Source organism: Lissotriton helveticus, chromosome 2_1 (genome assembly GCF_964261635.1).
Source record: "Lissotriton helveticus chromosome 2_1, aLisHel1.1, whole genome shotgun sequence".
Classification (NCBI taxonomy): Eukaryota; Metazoa; Chordata; class Amphibia; order Caudata; family Salamandridae; genus Lissotriton; species Lissotriton helveticus.
Window position 1 is genome coordinate 936,803,849 of NC_136059.1, and position 24,936 is coordinate 936,828,784.

At 43.5% G+C, this 24,936-nt stretch overlaps 1 protein-coding gene across 11 annotated transcripts in view; it reads left to right on the forward strand.

Annotated features, from left to right (window-relative positions):
• The window catches only part of CDC14B (cell division cycle 14B), a 640,126-nt gene that overhangs the window by 302,498 nt on the left and 312,692 nt on the right, over positions 1-24,936 (forward strand). For all 11 annotated transcript variants that reach the window (XM_078675678.1, XM_078675670.1, XM_078675671.1 and 8 more), the window contains exon 6: positions 21,463-21,529. In XM_078675678.1, coding sequence (XP_078531804.1) covers positions 21,463-21,529 — 67 coding nt within the window. The remainder of the gene's footprint in view (positions 1-21,462; positions 21,530-24,936) is intronic.

Below are 24,936 nucleotides of genomic sequence, written 5' to 3' on the forward strand. Positions count from 1 at the left end.
GTGGTCCAAAACAGAGTCCAAAATTATTTTTAAAACCATTAATAAAATCCTAAAATGTATACAAACAGAAAGGTTAAGACTCTATTTCTTGCCCGTGTTTTAAGTTTAAATAATTGCAAATCGTAATTTGGGCTTGCTGGCTCTTAATATGACATTTAAGTTAGGGATAAATACAAGTATTTTTGTAATTAGGCAGTAACTCTACCTGAAGATCTGCTATGGGACTAGTTTTCCATACCCTATCTGACCTCATGGTGATTTGACCCTGGTTCCCCCCTACCATTTATGCTTTCTCATGCTACATTGACATGCCTAAAGAGTCCTCATTTAGAAAATAGCTCTACTACGATTGTCCCAAGAAAGAATGAGAATAGTTCAGAATCTTACCTTATGATACAGTATGTCTTTATATTTCCTCTGGAACAAACCTATGTTGTCTTTGGTGAAAGTCCTGCTGCTTCATCTTGTACCAATCCAGAAAAGAAAGTGAAGTATATCTTGCTACTGAGATAAATGGATACGGGTCACATACTATGTGACCCGTATCCATTTATCTCAGTCAAATGCTGATGTGGCGATTTTGGGTTGGAAATGAGGAAGAAAATGTCTTGCATGATGTCTTGCTTTCCTTTATTCAGTCACTGGTTTACCTGTGAGTGCCAGGCATGCTTAACAGTTTTACCTGATAGAGACTACTAGCTGCAGATTCCTTAACGTAGAATTATCCCCAGGCGTGAGACTGGATCTGGAAATTATTTGTTCGAGGCATATGAGTTGCAGATCTCACACTTCGCATTAGATCACCATCTTGTGTTGGGCTCGGATGCTTGCAGGTTGTTGTTGTCTTGGAAGAAGTCTTTGTAGTCACGGGATAGGTGACTCCTCCCTTGGACGATAGTGCGCATGGGCATCGACTCCATCCTTATTTTTTTTCCGCCATTGAGTTCGGATGTAACTTTTGCTCTCTGGTTCGAAATCTACATTTCAAACTACTTCGAAGCAAAAAACTTCTATAACTCTTCGGATTGACTTTGAACATCTATACCTTTGACGCACCTTTCATCAGCTCGATTCCGGACGTCGGCGCGGGCTGTTGGGCCTATCCACGCCTGGAAGCCTATAGCTCATGGAAAGGACGCCATTCAAGAAACGCCCCCAGTGTGGAGCAAAATTCCCGCACCGTGACCATCACAAGGTCTGCAACCTGTGCCTATCACCTGAACACGAGATGTATTCATCTAGCACCTACTTTTCTTTTGTCATTTTCAGTGCAAATGTTACAACATGAAATGACGTAATTAATTTTCAAATGTAAATCGAAACTAAGTCATAATATTTTCTTTTTGTCTTACTCTTTTCATATTCATTACAAGAAAACCAAGTCAATTAACAATAAATTCCATTAATGTGAGACTTTATCTCCTACGTTATTCTAACAGACCCAGACCTAAATGAGCGAAAATACTATTTCATGAAAAATCGCCACATCTTTATTAATTATATGTCTATTAACTACCTTTCTTCCTGCATACATTTACGGTGCAGTGACTAGATCTCATATTTATATCCAGTTTCTTAATGTCTAACTTAACACACGTTTTGCCATGGTGTGTGTAAAAGATGTCATAATCACTACTTTTGTCATTAGAAGTTGTTTGATAGAGCAAAGATTATCGTACTGTATGTGGCCTTTCTGCTTTTCTCAGTGGGTACTTTTATACAAGTCAGATCATGGAGCTCCCTTAAGTTTTGTAGCTTTATCCTCGCAGTACAAGGTGAGACCGATACACTGGTGGCAACAGATGAAAATTATCTGGGTTAAAAAAAAGTTTTCCACTATCCTCACTCGCACATAGCAAAAGAAGCTTAACTGACTGAATTATCTAGTAAAAGTAGACCAACCTGGCTTGGTGAGAGGGAGAATCTCATTAATTCCTTGATGCTTAGAGGAAGATTACAGTTCCTGTTCATAGTTGGATAGGGCATCATACTCCTTATCATACCGTCCACTCTTTATGTCTACCTTATGTTCATCTGTTATTTTTGGAACTGCTTGAATGCTCTACGTGCCAAATTTAAGGCAAGGGAAATCACCCTAGCCCCTCAAAAATATTTTTGCTTCTCCTTTGTACTCAACTGAAGTCCCTAAGGCGAATGATACAGCCAAAGCATCCGTCCCCTGTCCCAGCTGGCAATTATGTAGCTGCCAACCCTACACTCTGTCATGGATGCTCCAACTGCACTGTGAAGGTTGACCATTCTGCAAGGGTCCTCCTTCCAAGACAACTTCTCTCAGAGCTCCTTGTGGAGAACGAGACACCAACCCGAACACCAGTGGCAACAAGGACCTGTGTCTAACCATATGCCACCAGTGCTTGCTTGCTACATATATTAGTTACCAATTGGTAGCCAGAGATTGCCGCTCCTCCCTTCCCTTACTATTTTGCCTTTTTCTTTTCCTTCTCACTTTCCTTTTCTCTCCGCCAACTCCCTTTTCCACGCCCTATTCCCAACTGACTTATCCATAGTCAATATTTATAGAAAATGTCATAAAAAGACACCTTGTCTCACAGTGAAAAATATATGCCTCGGTTATTGACTATATCAACTTACTATTCCCTTCGATCACTTCACAAGATACCACCCTACAAGGTACAATAGATAAATTAGAAAAAACCAAGAAAACAAACTTACACAAACTATGTAGGAAATTAAGTTACTGGTTGAGGGTGATGAGATCCTACTCAAGAAGCAACCATTATTCTGGCCATGGTGCAGTCACAAGCAAACGTCAAATTATCCTGTTTTTAACCCTCGGGTAGCTTCACAGAAAAGCAGTCAGGCTTAACTTGGAGGCAATATGTAAAGTATTTGTGGCACACAAACAGTAATAAAATGATAACACAAGAAAAAGTTCCCCACTCATTTAGAAAAATAGAGTAAGCCTTAATACATTATTGGACACAAAAAACAACAAAACTCCGATTAGTAGAACTGGAGATATGCAATTTTAGAGATTAAGTTAAGATAGTGCTTAAAAGGAGAAAGTGTCAGCTGTGGCGATCTGGTCACACCAGATTAGGTCAAAGTCTCAAGTTCAGACCAACCAAATAGAGCGTGGAACGGATACAGGAACTAAGTTAGTTCGGCTGAGAAATGTACCTACCTTAAAACCTGGTTGTAGAGCGTTGCACCACGCAGCAGCAGTCCAGAGAAGTGATGTAAGGTCCATGTCGAAGATGCATTGCACAGGGGTGATTCTGAAGAGACCTCAGCTGGGCAGGCAGAGCAACTTTATCCCCACTTCCAAGGGTCCAGGACTGGAGGGGTACCGCTCTTGGGGGGGGGGGGCGAGTAGACTCACAGCAGGCAGAGCCCAGGTGCAGGGTTCAAATGGTTGGAGCATTTTCTGTCCCCGAGGCTCTGAACCGGAGGCCAGCTAACTAGCCCTTAGTCACTCAGGTGGTCCTTGGTTCCAAATGCAGGTCCAGTCCTTCTCACTCAGGCCAAAAGGCAGCAGAGTAGCAGTGCAGTCCTTGCTGCAGCACAGCAGCCCTTCGTCTATGTCTTCTACAGGTCCAGAAGTGAACTGAAGAGTTTGATCTGAGGGTCCAATATTTATACCTGGTGCCCACTTTGAAGTAGGATAAGCTTCTAGAGTCCTCCCCCTACAGAGGTGTCTGGAATGTCCTACCTCCCTAACTCATCCCCAGCTCTTCTAAGGGCGCTAAAGACCGTCGGGAAAACTTTAGTAAGTATGCTGAGACAGTCTCTGTTATGTGCAAGTGTGGTAGGGGACAGCTCCACCCCTATCAAGTCCGAGGTGGCCCATCCTGCCTACACTATTCCCCTTTGCCTCACTCTCTAGGCGTAATACACAAAAATCACTGCCAGCTACACCTAGTCATGCGACCCAGGATACAGGCTGCAGGCTCCATATAGTTGGGACAAAAAAATGGCAACTTTCTAAAAGTAGCATTTTCAGAATTATGACTTAAAATCCAACTTTACGATTGAAGAGGATTTTAAATGACAATTCTTTAGAAACCAGATTCTGCTTTCTTACCTGCTCCTAATTGAAAGTTATAACTTATTAAATGTAACATTGTAACCCAATGTTCTAGGCCTGACAGTAGTGAAAAGCAATTTTTTCACTACCAGGACATGTAAGAGTCAAAAGTGCATGTCCAAGTTTTTAAATACACAGCACTCTGCCCCATGAGCTATTTACGGCTACCTTAGGGGGTGACTTCTATGTATAACAAGTGTTTGCAATGCAATAGAACTCGCATAAGTGACTGTTTGAGCTATTGATATTACAAATGAAAAAATTAAGTAACAAAAGAAATTCCACAAAGCAGGAAAGGGTCTAGTATCACACGCTTTTAAAGTGTCCCTATTGAGTTGTAAAGGGACCTATATTAGCCACCTAAGGTACTGCACCCTTATTGCAGTTCTCAGCTGGAATCTTTCTGTTTATAAGTGCATTTAGGGTGCAGTACCTTGTGTGGCCTATAGAGGTACCTTTACAACACTACAGGGACACTTAGCAGTAACCTGTGGTTCTGCACCCTTTACTAGCTTAGTGCATTTGCGGCCACCATTAAAAAACTATAATGCACAGCGTTCCGTGCTGCATATAAACACTTTTATTTTTGCTAAAACTATAGTTAGACGAGCTGTGCAAAATTAAATTAAGGCGCACAGCTGCCATTAATGATGTAGCTTGCGGCACGCCAGGCTACTTCTGCATTGCAAATAAGAGTTGGGCGAGCTGCGCAACAGAAAGCAAAAGCATGCGGCCCCCATTGATGTTGATGAAAAGTGCTGCATGTAAAGAATGTAACTTTTTCAAAATGAACTTGTACGAGCCGCGTGAAATAAAAGAAAGTCGCTCGGCTGCAATTAGTAAGAATTAAGTGTGCAGCACACCACGCTGCTTACACCTTGATGAAGGTGAAACGCGGCATGCCGAGCTTCTGAAATAAACATGTACTATTTAAAAATAGTAGTTGTGCGAGCCACACAAAATTAAATAAAGCTGCACGGCTGCCATTATTAAATATTTAGCCTGTGGCATGCCGCGCTGCTTAAAAAAAATTACACATACCATGTACACGCAGGCCATGGAGTTGTGCCTGCAACAACATTAACAAAATAATGCCCACCAACTGTATTTGAAACCAATTAAGTAACAACACATGTAACAGGAGGTGTCCCTATGGCAGGTATCAGAAGAGAGGGAGGTACTAAAGAGGGACAAGGAGGGTGTACTAAAAAAATAAACCAATGAAATACAAAGTTTTCCAAAAGACACCGACAAGAGCCAATACAATACATGGGCGGGATTTAGGCAGAGCTTAATGCCCATGTCCTGAATTCAAAATACACACAGATGATGGGCGGAATGCAGAGCAAATCAAACATTCACCCCCAGTCAAGAGATCTGGGTTAAATCCTTTGTTCTTTTGCTCCTATTGCCATCTCACTTTGGACCGAGCCATATGCAAATTAGTCTTGACCCTGTTCCTCATTGGAACAGTCCAACCCGAACTACCAAGTCCGGTACTCCCTGGACAGCAAACCAGCATCCTGGGACCGGTTTGGGGGCATCACCCCATATCAGCCAGGCTAGCTTGAATCCAGTGGCGCAGCGAACCTGGGACCAACGTCTGGGCATACCCGACGCACTTAGGGTGAGAAAGCAAGAGACACACTGTGCATGGACTATAGGGATTCCCTTAATGAACTGATGCAGATGAGCAATTTATTGAAGGTTCTGTGGCTTAAATTTATGTCAAAATGTCTTGGGAAGTTAGGTTATCAGAAATGGTGGAAAGATCCTAAAACTATCACCAAAGCAGGAATCAATCAATTCAAAAATTGCTATTGGACATATGTCCAAGAACAGTATGTTATGGCTGGATCTAAAGGCCACTTAACCAGTAACTTCTTTAATTTCAAAATCTCTGAGTTTTGAATTGTCTCTTGATACTATTGTCCCACAGCAGGCCAAGAGTTTGCATGTGCGTTTCCAATTTGGTACATTACTGATGAAATCTATCAAAAGCCGACAGCACTATGACCATGCCGACATTCTGTGTCCTGCATGCGGCCAGGCAGGTGAAACTATTGAACATGTGCTGTTTTTTTGCAGCAAGTATCTGGGTTTTTGAAGGAAATGGATTCAGCCATTATGCTTAAAGATGGGTATTACACAATATGCAATTGCCCTAAGGATTTTAAGAAGTGATATTTCCAAGTGAGCCGACACTTGACTTATGGCGTAAGTGGGCAAAGTGTGTACTCTTGATTGCCACCTGCTAGTGTACTGATTTATATTCACTTGTTTTGTCTAGATAATAGGTAGGCAATTTTATTGTACTTTACGAATAAAGCTGTAGGTACCACAAACTAATGTTTTATTAATCCATGTTATAACCTTTTTTTTAAAAAGCTGCATTCTTCTTTATTGCATTCTACAAGTGTATTGCTATTTTGTGCACAATTTTAAAGAGAGTTGCTCTTAGCAGAGATTATATAATCGTTCTGTGATTTACTAAGGAGAATGTGTTTTAAATCTGTTGAAAATATTTTTAGGATGAACTTTGTTGGTAATAAGTACTTTTGATTTGATTGGTATGGTCATGCTCAGTCAGGGCAATGATGGTGTGGAGCGGACGATATGTGGATAAAAATATTGACCATCCCATTGAAGGAAAGATCCTACTCATGCTCTCTACTAATAAGGTCCTTCGGCTCTACAAATCTGGCAGTCATAGCAAAATCACTGAGTGCCATCCAAGCGGTACAGCCTGGGCCCTTTGCTTAGCTTCAAACCATTGAATGTCTACCGGTCTCTTTCAGTGCTCAGAAATTGTTTTGCTTCAAGACCACAGCTTGACCCTCCTCCTCCTTGGGAAACCTCAAAAGAAGAGGCATTTCAGAGGATTGAACAACCCAGCCCCTTGCCCTCAACTGGCGCCAAGCTGTCCCTATAACTTTAGGGGATTATCTACTCCCTTCGGCCTTACCTCTTGGAAAGTCCCCACCTCTTACTGGATCCAAATAACATAGGTCATCATGGATGAATCTGCTCTTCAAGGACTTCTATACAGTCACCATCCACCACAGTCTGCACCCCAAACACCTCTACAGAATTTGGAGAGGGTTTTCATTTCAGAAGCAATGAAAGCGGAAAACTTGCCCTCGTTGTTAACATCAAGTCTCGTTATCCGGATGTCACAACGAATGTAAAAATCTCCAGGAAATGGTGTCCTGCAGGACGAGGTGCAAAGATTTTAGGCTAGAGAAAAAAAGATTGGGAACAGGTAATAATTGGTGGAAATAAAAACAATTACTTCAAGGAAAGGGTAATCCTTTGAGAATCTAAATGAAGCAAATACATCCTGAGTTAAGTCTCAGGAAGTTGTATTTTTTGATAGTATAGAAACTCCTTTCATGGTCTCCTACTTTGGTGCATTCCCCTGTAATTTCAACTCCTTTTTCCAGCCTGCTCATATTGCTAGGCCAGCGCTAAACAAATATTTCTAGTAAATATGTCTCAGTTCTTCTGACAATAGCCTCCCGACTAACTGTTAAACACTCCACTGCCTACGTGTCTAGGTTTTTAGTATAAAAATACTTCAAATAAATAAATGAACAGAAGTACTCTTATGTCCACAAGTGTATCTAGATCCACGGGGAAGTATGTAGTTCTGGAAGAAATAGCCATACATAGCACTTCAGGTTCTCAATGTCCAAGAGTAAAGTCTCTTTACCCTTGGCAATGGTCATGGCAAATAATTTCGAATTCATTTTACGTGGAAAGGTACAAAGTTTGAAGGCCAAATGGCTTTTTCACTGTTAATTTTTAAAGTGCTATGGAGCTACCTAATCTGGTTGTTATTTGTGGTGTTTGCTATTCTTTGGTTCCATCACACCGATTAAGCCATCTGGTGTCTGACCATTGGCGTAAAGTGAGTGAAAATGTTCAGGAGACGCCTGCAGTCCAAATACCCATGCAATTTGGATGCAATTTACAGAATTTGTCGCTAAAATATTAAAGTGGTTGGCTGTGCATATAGAAAGCTATTTTTAACCGCATACTCCATGGTTCAAATATCTTTGTCAATTAATTTAAGGGTAGTGCTCCACACTAATTGCGGATCTGATGCAGTGGTCTGCCCCCTCACTTGTCTGGTGCATTGTTTTTTTTTTATAAATCGTTTTATTAAACAGTTGTCAGCATCCATCAGTGGTCACATAATCATAAATTTGGGTACAAGCGTTAACAACGACCTACACATACTACGATTTAGAGCACAGCTTTCCAAAATTTTTATGTTGGGGGGACACTTTTTGGAGATGCATCATTTTGGGACACAGTAAGGCAGTGTAGCGAGCGAATGTAGCGTAGCGAGCCCAAACTACCTAAGGGTGGTTCGGGAGGGCGGAGGGGGGTTCTCACTCACTCTGTCTGTCTCCCTCTCTCTCTCTCTCTCTCTCTCCCTCTCTCTCTCTCTCTCTCTCTGAAACGGTCTCCCTCCCTCTCTCTGTCTCCCAACCTATACCTCTGTCTCCCAACCTCTACCTCTGTCTCCCTCCCTCTCTATGTCTCCCTCCCTCTCTCTCCCTCCCTCTCCCTCCCTCTCTCTCCCTCTCTCTCCCTCTCTCTCCCTCTCTCTCCCTCTCTCTCCCTCTCTCTCCCTCCCTCTCCCTCCCTCCCTCTCTCTTTCTCCCTCCCTCCCTCCCTCTCTTTCTCCCTCCCTCCCTCTCTCTCCGTCCCTCTCTCTCCCTCCCTCTCTCTCCGTCCCTCTCTCTCCCTCACTCTGTCTCCCTCTGTCTGTCTCCCTCTGTCTGTCTCCCTCTGTCTGTCCGTCTGTCTCCCTCTGTGTCTACCTCCCTCCGTGTCTACCTGCCTCCCACTGTCTCACTTCCTCTGTCTCCTTCCCTCTGTCGTTCTCTGTCTCCCACCCTCTATCTCTGCCTGGCTGCCCCTGCCTCTATTTGTCTCTGTCTGTTTCTGTCTCTGTCTGTCTGTGTCTCCCTCCCTCTCTATCGCTCTCCCTTTCTCTACCTCTCTCTCCCTCCCTCGGTCTCACTCACTCTCTGTCTCCCTCTCTTTCTCCCTGTCTTTCTCCCTCCCTCTCTCTCCCTCTGTCTCCCTCCCTCCATCTGTCTCTTGTCTGTCTACCTCCCACTGTCTTCCTCTGTCTGTCTTTCTCCCTCTCTCTCCATCTCCCTCCCTCTGTCTGTCTCCATCCCTCTGTCTGTCTCCCTCTCTGTCTCCCTCTGTATCATTCTCTCTGTATCCTTCTCTCTGTCTCAATCCCTCTGTATCCGTCCCTCTGTCTCCCTCTCTCTGTCTTCCTCCCTCTATCTCATTGTCTCCCTCCCTCTGCCTGTCACCCTCTGGCACCTCACCCCAGCTTCCCGGGCACACACAGCTGCACCCCGAGTACTACGCAAGTCTTTAAAGGACCATTTACTTGTTAATGGGGCTTTGTTGTGAATCTCCTGGCCCCCCTAGAGCAGAGTGTCTCAGAGTCTGCGCTGTTGTGACTGACTCCGAGACACTCTTTCAAAGGAATGCCTCCTAATTATCAGTTATGTGCTAAGTGCCTCATCCTGCGACACACCCACCACTTGCAGGTGACACAGTACTGTGTCGGGACACACAGTTTGAAAAGCTCTGATTTAGAGACATAATGCAGTAGTAATGTTTCCCCTGGCTCCCGTCTATAGAATCCAGTTAATTTCCGCAAGAGCCCCCTCTCTGTTTGAAACCCCCCCCGCCCCTCTTCACTCCCCAAATCCCCTGTGGGCCTCCAATCGCTGCCAAATTTTCTCCCATTTCTTGGGGCATCCCAGACTTTCATAAATTGTCTTTTCTGCAGCACAACACCAATCCATGTCTCTTTTCCACTGAGAAGCTTTCGGTGGCTGAGTTGCCCTCCATGCCCCCGCTATGTTCCTCTTAGCAACCATCGCCGCCACCTGCAGCCAGATTGTCTGGTATTCAGTCCAAGTCTGTTCCCCAGAAACAAAATATAGGCCACCTAGCGTCTAAGGGGATTTCTTGCTCTAACACCTCCGACGTAGTGCGCACTACCATCTTCCAGAATTTCTGTATAAGAAGGCTAGCCCACAAAATATGGAAAATCCGGCAAAGTACACCCTCTCCGACATTCCTCATTTGGTATGCGCCCCAATTTGAACATAACTGTGCTGGTGTAAGAGGATCTATGTTGTGTCCTCAGCTGGACTAGTCTAAATCTTGCCTGGATTGCCACCTACCTCGGACTCTGCACAGCCTCTGCCCAATCGTCATCCTCCAAAATTCACACATCTGATTCCCATGCCTCCCGCATTTTGAGTAGTAAATCTGGTGAGTTATTTAAAATGTTCCTGTATGTCCAGGAGCTTGCCTTCTCCGGGATTGGATTTCGCAATAGCGTATCTTCCAGCGGACTATACTCTGGAATCTGATCCCCACCTTTAGTGTGTCTACCCAGCGCATTCTTCAATTGTAGATATCTATAGTGTTCCGTGGGCACCAGTTGCAATTCTGTCTGTAGTTCTTAGTTTCCATTTTGAAAAACCCTGTAGCCGCCCCACCTCCCGCAACAGTACACTAGTCCACAGAGGAGTCTGGTCCGTCAGCCGGCCCTCCCAACCCAGAAATAGAGTAGCCTTAGTCCATGCCGTCAGCACTATTTGAGTATGCGGTGGCATTCCACCCTGCTTCCCTTGGTCATATAGAGCCCTTAAGTATCCGTCTGCCCCATCTCCCAATGATCAACCCTGTATGCTGGATCATTTAGGTCCTTAAAAGCCCAGTCGTTAACATCAGGTGCGATGCCCGATAATATTTTTGAAGGTCTGGGATGGCTAGACCACCCTCATACACCCTCTTCTATAATTTAGCTAGTGCGATCTGTGCACCCTTCCCATCCCACAACAATGTTCTCAACTCACTATTTACGTCCCTAAATGTCTGGCGCATTATTGATTTTGCAAGTAATTTGAATGTTGTTACCTGACAAATGCTCATGATGACATTGAAACAATCCTAGAGTGTCACTTTGGATAGGTTACAACAAGTTTGAGAATTTAGATCAACGTAGTTATTTAAATCTATGTAACATTTTGATGACAAATATACTTGGGGTCTCTGATAGTACATATAACCAGGCACACATACTGCCATCTCTTTTTGCATATCTGTTTCCCATGCTCTGAGTTAAACACATGGCTTCCGATTGTCTGTACTTTGTCTCTCTTTGAAATGTTTGATATATTCGTTGTTGAAATGTGAAGTACCCACCTACTATTCTATCACAGTACATAATTAATAAGTGAAGAAAATGTGGGTTGTTTGTGTATAGATAGATAGGTAGCTATTACAGTGTCGGTTTCCAGTGGGTAGTTCTAGTTAGAACTGAGCTCTTATAGGAAGAGATCTTTTGGGCAGTTAAATGATTCTTCATAACATTTTCCCAATAATATATTTCTCCACTGAATCTACTACCTTTAAAGTTTTTGGGGTGATCATCAAGCAGGCCTGAGAAAAAGGGAAGGTTCCAAAACTCTTTTTTTCCCCATAGGAACTTTATAAAATGCTACAGCTAAAACTGCTCAAGGGAATTACACAAAATATGGCAGAAAGCTAGACCTTTACCCAGAAAACATACTTTTTGTGATTTGGTGTAAATCAGTTCAGCAGTTTTTGAGAAATGAACATTTCAAATGTATACTAGCGGGAGTCCTGCAAGGGAAAAACTACCAAAAATAATCAGATCGGCTAGTCCCATGCGACGGAAAGACCTGGTTACTGGTAGCAGCATGAAAAAATATATATTATAGCTACATTTGCAGGTGAGTTTTTGCGTTGGATTGTCGTGGGGCCAGGGTTCCTGGTGCTTGGGGCAGTGCAGGTAAGTGGACGTTGTGGTGGTGGACGTGGTGGTGGTAATGGACGTGGTGGTAGTGGACATGGGTGCTCCCACAAAGGAAAACAAATCCAGAACAAAAACATGACAAGTATTTCACAACAATTATTCCAAGTACTTTGTAGACCTCAGGTTACAAATAATAGTAATAAATAAACCCTTAAAACTCTAGCAGTTAGCAAAGCATCATTCAGTTTAAATTTCGCCTGTTTGGTTTCATTTGTAAAGACTTGCCAACCCATGTAGGAGTTCGAGAACGACCTGCTGAAAACTAACATTTTGAAGATGCAACAGCTAATTGGTCGGTTGGGTTCTGGAAAGTAACAGCGAACTTTTCTGCCAATCATCTTTTTCACTGTAAGCCAGCATTGCCTAGCTTGAGATATAATGATGAGGCACTAACTCGCACCTGCAACCATAAGTACGGCTTGCAACCTTTACAGTTTACTTAATTATTTCATGGCAAATGCTATGTATCTGGAACACAGTAAATAATTGGGATTTACAGTTGTATGCTTTTAATAAAGTGCAACTTCGTCATTTAACACCTTTACTTTCCGGTGTGTTGTAGCTGTGGACTGTCTTAGCAGTGTCACATGCATGCAAGGAAGGGACCACATAGGGAAGATGGGGCTCATAGTCAGCAAAAAAGCAGCTGTTTCTAAGGTGGACTCATGAATGAATAATCCCATAACAAAATAAGGTCTAACAACTTTCCCGATACCAAGTTACAGCCCTATTATCCCACACTTCCTCATCATCATCTATACCTATTCATTTCTCAACCATTGCCATAAATACAGACTTATTACTCCTCAATACAATCAAGTCATGTAGTCACCCTGAACGAGTCCGAGTTAGCCACCGACCTCAGACTAACTGCCCCCTTCATTAAATTCCTGATTCGAGCAGCAAATAAACTAAATGTTCAATGGGCAGGATCCCCATATAAATCTTTGATCAAAGAGAAAAGTCTTATTATTCCAGATATCGGCACCCATTTTTTTTTAACATTTTTGTATGCAATAGTTATATTTACAGTGGGGTCTTCCGCAACTCTATTCCTGCATTTTCTTCTTAGTGACTTGGTTGTACAAATTTCTTTGGTAACACATGTAGTTCCACAGGAGTTGCACTGATGTGAATTATTGTACCACTTTTAACGTTTTTGCATGCAATTGTTTTTCATAACTTCGCAAGTACTAATAAAATAAATACATGAATCAATGTAGTCACCCTCAATCGTCTGTTAAACCTTCTCATGCGTAAGGCAACATTCTTCCTAGTCCCTTTTTGGTTAGCAGCTTTTATTCTCTGCTGCTCATTTGGCTATAGAAGTGCTAAACATATATTTACGGGGAAAATATTGACAGCCCAAGTTAAAAGTAGGGTTGCTTAATACCTGCCAACTATTCCAATAAAAGTTCAAGGCCAATCTTCCGCCTGTACGAAACGTTCAACCCATGGATGTCATTTAGGGTCACCAGAGTCACAGCTGCGACCCCTGGCTTGCATCCTGAGACCCCCAGCACTGTTACTGTGATCCCCTGAATCAGACCTTAGAGAACAGTAGCTAACTTGGAAAAGAATAGTTCCAAGTAATGTGAATAATCTCTGTGGTTCCTGCTGCCCCTGAACAAATGGAGACAGTAAGAAACAAATACAGGGGAGAGGGAGAGAGGAGGTAAAGTTAAAAGGCTTTGAGACAAAGGAAGGGTAAATAACGAAAGGAAAAAGACACTACAAAGACGTGGGTGATGAAAAGACAAAACACAGGCGGATGTATTCTGGAGAGGGACAAAGAGGGTTGAAAGAGACACCAATAATACAGTGACAGGCCGGTGAAAAAGCACAAATAAAGAGTAGGTAGAAAGATGACTGTAAAAAGAGATAGAACAGGTGACAAAGTTAGGTGAGAGAGGGGAAAAGATGCTTTATAAGGAGATCAGTGAGAAATACACAGTTAAGGTAGACAGGAGGGGTGAACAGGAGTCAGCGACAGGTGAGAAAGACGTGACAGATAATAGAAACGTTAAAAGATGACAAACAGCTGAGGGGGGTGTGACAGCGTGTCAAAAGTCATATGCTATTGGGTTACAAAATTGATGTACTTCCACTACCCCTGCTATTTTGGTTAATTGATGCCCATGGTTCAACCTATGACAGAGGATCGCAGGCCAAGCACGGGATTGGATGATAAAGAGGTGAAAATGGTTCACAAGTGGTTCCACACCTGGTCAGAGATAGTAAGCACTATTTAAGCGCAATTCTTTATCATTGGGCCCCCTTGGCGAGCCTATGGTTTCTGCAAAACAAATAACCGTTTCACCACTAAAAACATAATGAGCGGAATTTGCCGAAAGGAAATACAGATGTACAGTAAGCAACTTTAGAGATTTTTAATCAACAATAAAGATATCCACAAGAGTTCGACAACCTGTGACGACACCAAGGTTGGCGGTATACTCAGGAGTCAGCCACTCCATGTGACGTGCGCATTATTATGCCACAGTGTTCCCATTGCGTCGAAAGCTCCCTCACCTTGACCCTGGGAAGTAGTGGATCACGCACCGGTGTCCCATCGCAGGCAGTACACCAGTCAACTTTTCCGGTGAACGGTTCCCTCACCCACACCACCACGACCATCGCGCGGGGACTGAAAGGCGTACAGCCACACGCCGAAGAGTCAACCACTAGCCGCAGCGGAACTCACGGGAAGAAACAAAACAGCCATCCGTCCGTGAACAGAGAAGGTGGACTCGCAGGGTAAACTCCCTAGCAGTTCAACAGAATACTACGTCAGCCGCCCCCTGTGACGCTGTAAATGCGTTGGCCATCTTGAACGTTGTTCAGAAATCAACCAGTCAGTCACAACACGGGTAACGTGTGGGCTGTAGTATTTCGCAACAGATTTGGGGAATTGAATTCACGGAACGTGTCACACAAAGCTGCGCGATTATAGGAGGCTGGGTTGTGCCTCGTACGAGTGGTATTCCACCGACTGTACAGGGTCTGCGTTCACTCGAACAGAAAGAAGGCTGCGGTCTTAAAGGTCTGATGCCTCATGGTAGAGGAACAGTGGGGTCTCCTCACTTAGTGAGGTCTTGAATGTGTGTTAAAGTGGGCGGCAGAGCTCTTTAAGACGATCAATTTTCGCAGAAATCTTGCAATCTCATAGTCCTGTTTCACCCGTTTCAGACGCCAAGAGTGTGAACATGTTGACATGTATGCACTATTTCCATGGTTTTAGGTTCACTTATAAGTGACACTCTACAGCCAAATGTCAATTTCTTTAGAAATAAGCTCCCGCGCTGTATGTAAAAAAAAAACAAGCACAACGAGAGGGGTGTGAGGGGGGGGGGGCGGGCGGGCAGCACAACCTTCCTGCAGCGGCGGTAATGGCAAAACAAAAGCGCCGGCAAAAAAAAAAAAGAAGTAAACGCCCACCTCCGAATGACGATGAAAAAGGGGCGGGACTTAAAAAGAGACAAAAACGCCCACGGATCGCATCAAGGCGGGGAAAATAGTAATTGACACACATCTCTTCCAATGGCTAGCCTCCATTTACGAAGCTAGCCAATGGAAGAGAGAGGCAGGATTAAGCCCCACTGTTGAAGTCATTAAATCTTCGGCTCCGCCCCCCACAGCTTCGCTGTGGGACGGTAGCCTCGACCTAAAAATGGATCCCTCAAATGACAGGCCTTCCGTTCAAGAAAGACTTCGAGCTTGAAAGAGCACACTGGGTACCTACATTCAAAACAGATAACTTAAACAGATTGTCTGCCACCCTCTGAGGTACCAACATACAGAACTAATCCTCAACCATGTGTGTAAAAACAACCACATACCATGGAAAGGCCACAAAATCTACATCTCAGGTTTATTCCAGACCTACCGTCAAGACAAGGGAGGGCTTCCTCTCTCTTCACACAAGACTTAAAGCTTCGAACCTACAATTCTCTTTCATTAGCCCAGCGAAATGTAAGATCCACACAGATGGGAGACACCGTATATTCAAGGAGCCAAGATACCTTCAATCGTTGCTGGATGAAAGAGAGGGTATTTTGATATACAACCTCCCCAACCACAAGTCATGAACCCTTCCAGTGTTAATCATCCAAGACTATATCCTTTCCATATGCTTATCTAGGTTTATGAAGTCTTCCCTCTGCTCCTTTGGTGGACTTGGAGGATGTGCTTTCCCTCATTTTGAAACCCTCATAGGTGCTCCCATTGTATTATGTTTTGATAAGTACAATCTGTTAGGAGGAATACAAAGGTAAGCTAAAAAAAACGCACCTCCTAACAGATTGGTTCCAAATACCCCCCAGATTGATTCGGGCTCTTGCACCACCATTGATGGGTTTTTGATTTACATGCACTATTATAACTGCCACTAGTGAGGTATGTGAATATACTTGCATACCTTTACCATTAGTTCTCCATTGATAGTGGAACTATATACTTTCAAATAGTCACCTTGTTCCAACAGGTGCCTTCTCACTCCTGCCGAGATCCACTGGGAGCCACAAAGCCCCCCACCTTATCCATTATTGAGTAGCGAGATTTCGCCCTTGATGGTAAATATCCAAGAACCTACTAGAACATTCAGCACTTTTATTAGCCAGCTTCTTGCCTACTTTCGATTTTTGATACCCCTTCCTGTGTCCCCTCTAGGTCACTGCTCACTCCACACCACTGTCCTGAGGAAGAACCAAAGCGTAAGGCTCAGAGTTGCCTACATTCTCATCGGGGTCGACTTTCGACACATTGCCAGTTCTTTTTAACAGTACTTTACTTACTGTGATACATTGTATTACATGGCAGAACTTTGTATTGACTGTAAATGATTGCACGTGTGTATCCAACCACCTATTGCACAGGCATAGGAGTAATATATGCTTGAACTATTTGTGATCCTCTGTCACTCAAATCTTTCCACTACCTCACTGAAGTCACTTCTTCCCCCCCCCCTTTTTTTTTACCTACCTGGGGCACTGTTATGTCAAAAAAAAAATTCCTTTTTAAAGAAAAAATACAAATTTGTTTGTAACCAGACAGACGTTATGCTATAAGAAATCAGTGTGATTAAATACCCCTGTTATTATCCAAAAGCTGTACGTGTTTAAGTATACTTTAATGTTTTCTTTTTCCCTGTCCATTTGTGTAAACACTTCTTGATGTTCCAATACTGGGACCCCTTCATTATATACGAAACACACAGTTAGCACTTCTGCGCACTGGAGTTTCCAAGGTAACTCTCGCTCGGACCTATCCTCTTGAGTGGCACTCAGGCCTCCTGTCCACTTTTCAGCCTATACCACCCCTACCCAGAGTGCTCACGAAGATCAGTCACAACAGGGTCTAAATCATGCTGGTGGCTCTGTGTTGGGAACAGAGTATGGTACCCAAACTCATGAACATCGGTCCCTTGATCAGGCTTTTTTTTGTAAGATCTGCTGTTGCAGCAAGGGGGGCAGGCTCCTGCACCCGAATGTGAGCATGCTCTGCCTTTATGCATGGAGATGGAGAAGTGAAAGTTGGCAGGTTTATGTCATTCTGGCCGCCAGGCGTCCCTCAACCAAGACAGTATAGGTGAACATATGATGTTACTTAGCATACCCTTACTCCACAGGTATTTACTTTGGAATTGTTACTTCGCAAATACCATTACTACGCATGATTTTAGTGCGCATGCTTTTACTTTGCAAATATATTCAAATACATTAAAAATGCTTTTACTTCGCAGTTTTTTATTATGCATACTGTTACAACACGTTATCGGTACTTTAAAACAGCAAATATATTGTAATAGCCACCTATCCCCTGGCACGCACCCTGAACTGTAAAAATAGCCCCTTCACCCCAACCCCCTGACCCCTACACCCCAAAACCCTAACCCACCCTGACTCCTAAAATTACCCCAAAACCTTAAACACACCCTAAAAATTACCCCTACACCCTATCCAACCCTGACCCCTAAAAATATTCTAGCACCCCAATACCTACACTCACCCTGAACCCCAAAAATGCCCCAGCACCCCAAAACCTTAAATGCACCCTGAACCCTAAAAATACCCCCACACCCCAAAACACTAACCCACCCTGACCCCTAAAAATACCCCTGCATCCCAAAACCTAAACACACCCTGAACCCCAAAAATACCCCAGCACCCCAAAACCTTAAACGTACCCTGAACCCTCAAAATACTCCATGCACCCCATAACCCACCCTGACCCCTAAAAATACCCCAGTACCCCAAAACCTAAATGCACCCTGACCCCTAAAATTACCCCAGCACCTAAACGCACCCTGAATCCCAAAAATACCCCAGAACCTTAAATGCACCCTGAACCCTAAAAATACTCCCTACACCTCAAAACTCTAACCCATCCTGACCCCTAAAAATACCCCTGTACCCCAAAACTTTAATTTGCACAGTAACTCCATTATGCGTAGTAAGTGCATGCTAAGTAATGGCATCTGCGAACTAAAATGTGTAGAAATGGTAATACGAAGTAATGACCGAGTAGTAAAGGTAGAATACCGTATAGGGTGCCGTTGGGACAAAATTGTGGCTTGGTGTATGTCCATAAATGTTGATTCCCTTTCTGCAACAATCTGATGTTTTGTTGGTGGTTTTCTCGTTAGCTTAGCAAGGCTTTGCTTTGGGCACAGTTAAAGGGTAGCTTTCAGCCATATCGGTGTTATTGTGGTTGCCTGATCAGCCCTCCCTGTTCACGTCACCTATTGTGACTCGCTTCTAAAAGGACTACAGCATATGTTCCTCCAAAACCCTTAATCATGCTCTAGTGGGACCAGAACCTAGTTTTGACCTTCTCAATGTGCTCGCCCTTTAGGCACAATTGCCCTCAACGCTTGTTGACTTTAAACACAGCCATTCAAGTGGCCAATATGTCGGCCAGTAGGGTTAGTGAGCTGCAAGCACTTTCTGTGCACCATCCTTAACCAACTTTTTCCCCCCATTCAAACTGTTTTTGAGAACACATGCCTCTTTTCTGCCAAAAGTGGTAACACCTTTGCTCTGCACCACGCTTCTATAGACCCAAAAAGAGCATTATAGTTCTACATTGATTGTACCAGAGAGCTCTTGGTGGCCAATCGGCTCTTTGTAGGGGGCGAAGAAGAGGAGGCCATGCAGACACTGTGCATTTAACTATGGAGTGTGCCCTACATTAAAATCTGCAAAGCTCTGGCAAGAAGAAGAAACCCCCTGATGGCTTGTGGGCTCATTCCACCAGAGCCAAGCCTGTAACCACTGCATTTGCTCGTGGAGTCTCTATCCTGGACATCTGTCAGGCTGCAACGTGGGTATCTCTGTACATGTTTACGAAGCACTGCTCATTGGACAGTCGGGTAAGGAATCTGGCTTGGAAGTCTCTATCAGATGAACAAGCTTTAACTTCGGTAACCTCTTATCTGGTAGAGATATCTAACTTCCTTTTCCTTAACAGATTCCCCCCCTCCCCCACCCCCCCCCCCACTCTATGAACAGATTTCACCACATAGGGTAATCCTTATGGCCTATGACGATCCTTTGTCTGCACACTAGTACATAAGCATCCTTTGTGGCTATGTGCTTCCGGCGTGGAAATATTGTGAAAGTAGCATGCTAAGGGTGGCGTCTATAAAGGCACCATGCATGTCACTTCCAGCGCGGACAACGCAGAGCTGAAGACACCACCTATAGGCGCGCAAGCTCAAAGTTTCTGGATCCAGTCTGATGCCTACGGAAAATTCTACGGTATGGAATCAGCGGCTAGATAGTCTCTATCTGATAAGGTGTTACCGTAGGTAAGTAACTTGTTCTTCCGATGCTAATCCTCCACAAAGCACCCAACAGACATTACGAGGTGAGGTGCCAAGAGGGTAAATGAAGGTATTGGGTCCATGTGAGTTCTGACCAGAGCAATTTATGCGTAGTTATTGAAGGCAAGCAGGACGCTTTTCTGTCAGGGGGAGGAGACTAGCATCTCCTTCAAGGGATTTCTCATGGAAACTTTGCATGCATCTGCAGCAGTGCAAAATCACAGCATCAAGAGTAGCAGCATCCAAAATTGCTCCCTACCCAGAACAGCTACATGTGACTGAGATAAAAAAAAAAGGGCATGCACTTCTTTCTCCAAACAGGACAAGAGGGAAGTGACTGGGTGGCCAGGGTGCCAAGTATGTGACACACTCCCTTGGAGGTCTCATACGTTTGAAGTAAACCAGTGTGACACTGTAAATATTACTGAAGGCACCAAGACGGTCAGTGCTCTAACTGTGCCCCTCAGCACCAGCAGCTCCTATGTATGCCTCTGGTCCATGGTGTAACTATTGACATCCTCTTAAGTGGGCCTTCTGGTAGCACATGCATGATACCATCTATAACCACTGACCCCCACTTTTGCCTGAGAAGTCGTACAACCTCTTCAAGTCCTGTGATGTGTGCAGTAACATCCACTCAAATGTGCTCAACCTAAACTCCTAGCTGTGTGTGAGGAAGAGGGTGAGAGAGCATATGCCCGTTACAGCAGGACTGCTTACATTAGTGTCCTTCCCGACCTTGCTACGCCACTGGATGTGTGCCAGCGTCATGGAACCCATGTTGAGGGGCAACATGAACCATGTGCTGAAGGAGCTGCCAGTTTCAATCATGCATGTCCCCACTGAGTTTGTAGAATGTATAGCTTTAATTTCTCTCCTCTTTATTTGCTCATCTGGGATTGAGTACATTTTAGCAATAAAGCATGCCTACGGTCTATATACATTAACGTAAGTCTGTACCAAATTCTTGATGCAAATAAGGAGGAATGTCCATGTACTCTTATCTTCTTAAATGTGTAAGTATTCCATTTATTCTGATAGCTTGGTTTTTAATGAACGGCAGACCGAAAAATATTACCGCAACACCATTTCAAGCAAGATATATCTTGATGTCAATCTAGCATATTTAGTTGTGACGTCAGTAAACACTAAAATAGAGAGGCACACGGAATCTGCTGCAAATTGAAGCACCATTTGACCTTCCCATGAATATGAAGGGCTATATAAATGTTTTCAGTCAATTGACCGTAATTATTGGCTCATGCTTTTACTCTGGCAATTGCACTTTCTGAGAACAAGCAAGCCTGGCCAAATACTGCAATCTTTTCCTAATTTCATGGCATGGCACCTGCTGACTTCTTTGGAAGAATCCTAAATTTATAGAATGCACCACCATAGAGTTGATTTAAAGAGTGCACACGTTTGTGCATGTGTGTGTTTGTGTGTGTGTGTGTGTGTGTGTGTGTGTGTGTGTGTTAATATTATTAATTGCTTTATAAAGGCGTTGTTTCTCATAATGTTCTAATTGAGGTCCATTATTCTGGGTATAGCACATACAGTTAATAGTTGTGATATTTGCAAATTAAATTTTGCATATTGTACTAAATACTAAATGTGAAATTAAATCACCATTTTGACAAAGGAAAAATAATTCTGAAATGTGTGCCTGTTTTACAGGGATGCCGCTTTTGGCAATTGTAGTTTTCATCTAACATTGCTTGACAGCCTACATGCAATACAGAAGGCGAGTATAAAGTATCTGTGTTTTTTAAACAAACTGCTGTTTAATTGTTACTCTATGTATACAGTAATTCTGAACGTTGATTATTACTGATAAATGTAAATGCTCCTGCATGAACTTCATATGCTTCTTCATAAGCATTGTTGCTTTATGTAGAATATATTTTTAAAATATATCTATAATTGTTTCTCTTGTATTCTTTATTTTTTTTCACTTTTTATTTGTACTTATTTGCTTTTGCATTTATTTTTTACTTATGTGATATATAAATGTATCTAAACAACCTCTAGAAAGCCGCAGGCCTGCACGCCACTGAGAAGCAAAGCATGTTCGCTGGCCTAAGTTCTCAGCTTGCTCAAAATTAAATACAGGCTGCCAATGCTCTCAGTTGCTTTAAAATAAATAAATGTATTGACTATTACCTAATATCTGACCACAGTCCACTTGTAAATTAGCAAGGTGTCTGCATACCATATGTTTACTATTGAGGTAATCAAACATAAAAGCTCTAAAAATAATTTTTATATATATATATATATATATATATATGTGTGTGTTTTCCAACAAACGCGTCCTCACAAACTAATCCAAAAGGACAACACAGCTTGGCCACAAACTTTCTTAAGCGTGATTTATTCCAGCAAAGTCACCCTACGCGTTTCGGAGCGTCCGCTCCTTGCTCACGAGTAGTGTGAATGCAAAAACAATAGTCTTTTAAACACCTCATGTGTTGTCAAGGAGTGTTGTCCTTTTGGATTGGTTTGTTACGACGCGTATGTTGGTATAGTAAGGGTTTGCAAACCTACCACAGCAAGCGGCACAGGTTCTGACGCAACTGAACTGAATATATATATACATATAGTTCCTTTAGGTAAAGGAAAACACCGCACTCCAACAAGGTTGTATTCCAAGGATTTATTCTGTGCAATTATTCACCAATTGGGTCTTGCTCACCGTGAGCAAGACCTATTGCAGGTTGAAACGCGTTGGTGGTGGTAATTGGTGAATAATTGCACAGAATAAATCCTTGGAATACAACCTTGTTGGAGTGCGGTGTTTTCCTTTACCTAAAGGAACCTTGTTGTCTTTGATATTGCGAGGATAAGCCCATCCCCATCCCCGGCACCCGCTATGCGAAGTGCCCTCTCCTTGGGGCTGTTTGTTGTTGGAGATATATATAGATATATATATATAATTATTTTTAGAGCATGTGTGGCTGTAGATACACAAGCTCTGCATACTCCTGTCATCTAGTGTCATTCGACACCGCTATCCCCTTCTGTCTACAAGCCCACTTCGGGGCCAAACCTGAGTCCAGGGAGCTAGCACACTCCTCTGAGACAGAGCAATCGAAGGATAGATATTGGATAGACATGTTGACGTCCAGATGATAAACTGTTCATCCATCTGGACACACCTCGAATACTCAGAGGCCCCAGCTCCAGCCCTTTTTGCCATTCCAAAGAAACAACACCTAGCCTTCAAGGAAGAACCTCCTTCATCTCTGCCTATTCCACCACCAAACCCTAAAAAAAGTGAGTTACACAGCTACCACCATTCCTTACTGTGTGCCATGTTTTACCACAGCTCCACCTCTTCTCCCTATAAACTGTAATTTAACACACAGGACACCGATTCTGACCCAGAAAGCCCTTCTGGCCCCCAAAAAAGAGCTCTTTAGACCATAGGGGTGTAGGATCCTTGAGAAGACTATGTAGTGAGTACACAGGATTACCCAAATATTGAGCTATACCTTTGTTAAGCCTTCCTGATCAAATACACTTCGTACCATACAGCAGGCATGATTGACTTCCTCCTAAAAACCTTCTCCAAGATGGAAAGGTCTGTTAGTTACCTAACCATACTTAAGGACATGCCTAAGAATAGAACACTCTTTTAGGAGTAACCCACCTAAATGTACCTTTCAATTTGCAGCATTTTGTTGGCCGACGGAGCGATTAGATCTTGGTAAAATTAAAAGACATACACATTGCCTAGTCAAAGGGCGCCTTACAATCCCCCACACCAAAGCCTGTATTTCAAAAACAGTAATCAGGCGATGCAGCCTATAAGGGGGGGTGCAGACAGAGGCCCCTCTTCCAACATTACTAGACCCCATTATGGGATCCCAAACAGGGCAAAACCTTCATTGAAATGACTAAAGAGGCAAAGATACAGGTGAGCCCCCCACCCCCTCCCAAGGGATCCTTTGCTAATACGCAGCAACTTCACTCCCCTTCTCCCCCAATCACACTATACCTGTCAGGGGAAAGATTGCCCAATTACTGTCACAATGGAAAAAATTGCATCCAACCAGTGTGGTCCTCTCCATTATACAGGAAAGGAACTACCTCAAATTCCACACACTCCCTCCCAACATCCACCTGGTCGTCACAGTTCAGACCAGCTCCTTCTCCTATAGGAAGAGGTACAAACACTCGAGCAAAGGGCACCAGAGAAATTGTTCCTCTACTCCTACAAAGGAAAGGGGTCTATGCCCTCTACTTCTTGTAGGAAGGTGGCTCTTTATGTGATATATCAATAATCTGATATACCTTTTAAAGAGCCCATGGGGTCCCTTACTTGTGGACAAGGCGTACTATGCAGTCCCAAACTGCTCTGTTAGAGGGTAGTGTGGTGGGCAGCCTTAGGCTTGACACAGATGAGTGTAAGACATTTGCAAATACACACAATGATTTGATAAATGACAGCTCAGCTCAAGATGGAGACCCACACCAAATTATAAAAATAGGAAGTATCTTCATATAGGTTTCCTTTGAGAGAAAAATCCTATAGGTAAGTAAGTTTTAAAATATAAATTCTTTTCAAATTTAAAACGTGCAATTCCTGAGTTCTGTAATGATATCCTATGGAAGGAAAAACAAGTTCTGCAAACCAATGTAGTACAGTGACCTACAAGACCAATCTCCAGGAGTTAAGGTGAGTGGCGGGCAAGGTCCAAGGCAGCACAAACAGAACACCACCAGTGGCACAAGGGCGACCAGGTGCAGGATGCAAAACAGTGTCAGGAGCTCAATGTATTTCAATGGTGACCAGTCACTGCGAAAAGAAGCTGCAGGTTCTGGCCAGCGGGGCAGTTGTGCTGAACCAGCAAAGGGGTTCAAGACTTGCGATGCTCTGGAATGGGGTTAAACCTTTGGTCCTCTTCTCCAATGCCCAGGGGCCACAGGTGCAGGGATGTCTTTAGGTGTTGGGTTTTCCCTTACTGGAGCAGTCGCAGTAGAGGGGGTCTGCGTGCAGAGGCTGCAGGCGAGGTTGGGGTGGGGTCTAGAAGGGGTGAAACCACAATGGCCTCGAGTTCTGGAGGGCTATGGAACCTTGTTGGCACCATTGGACTACTTCAACTCAGGCCAAGGGCGACAGATGCAGTGGTTGCTTCAGGTGTCGGG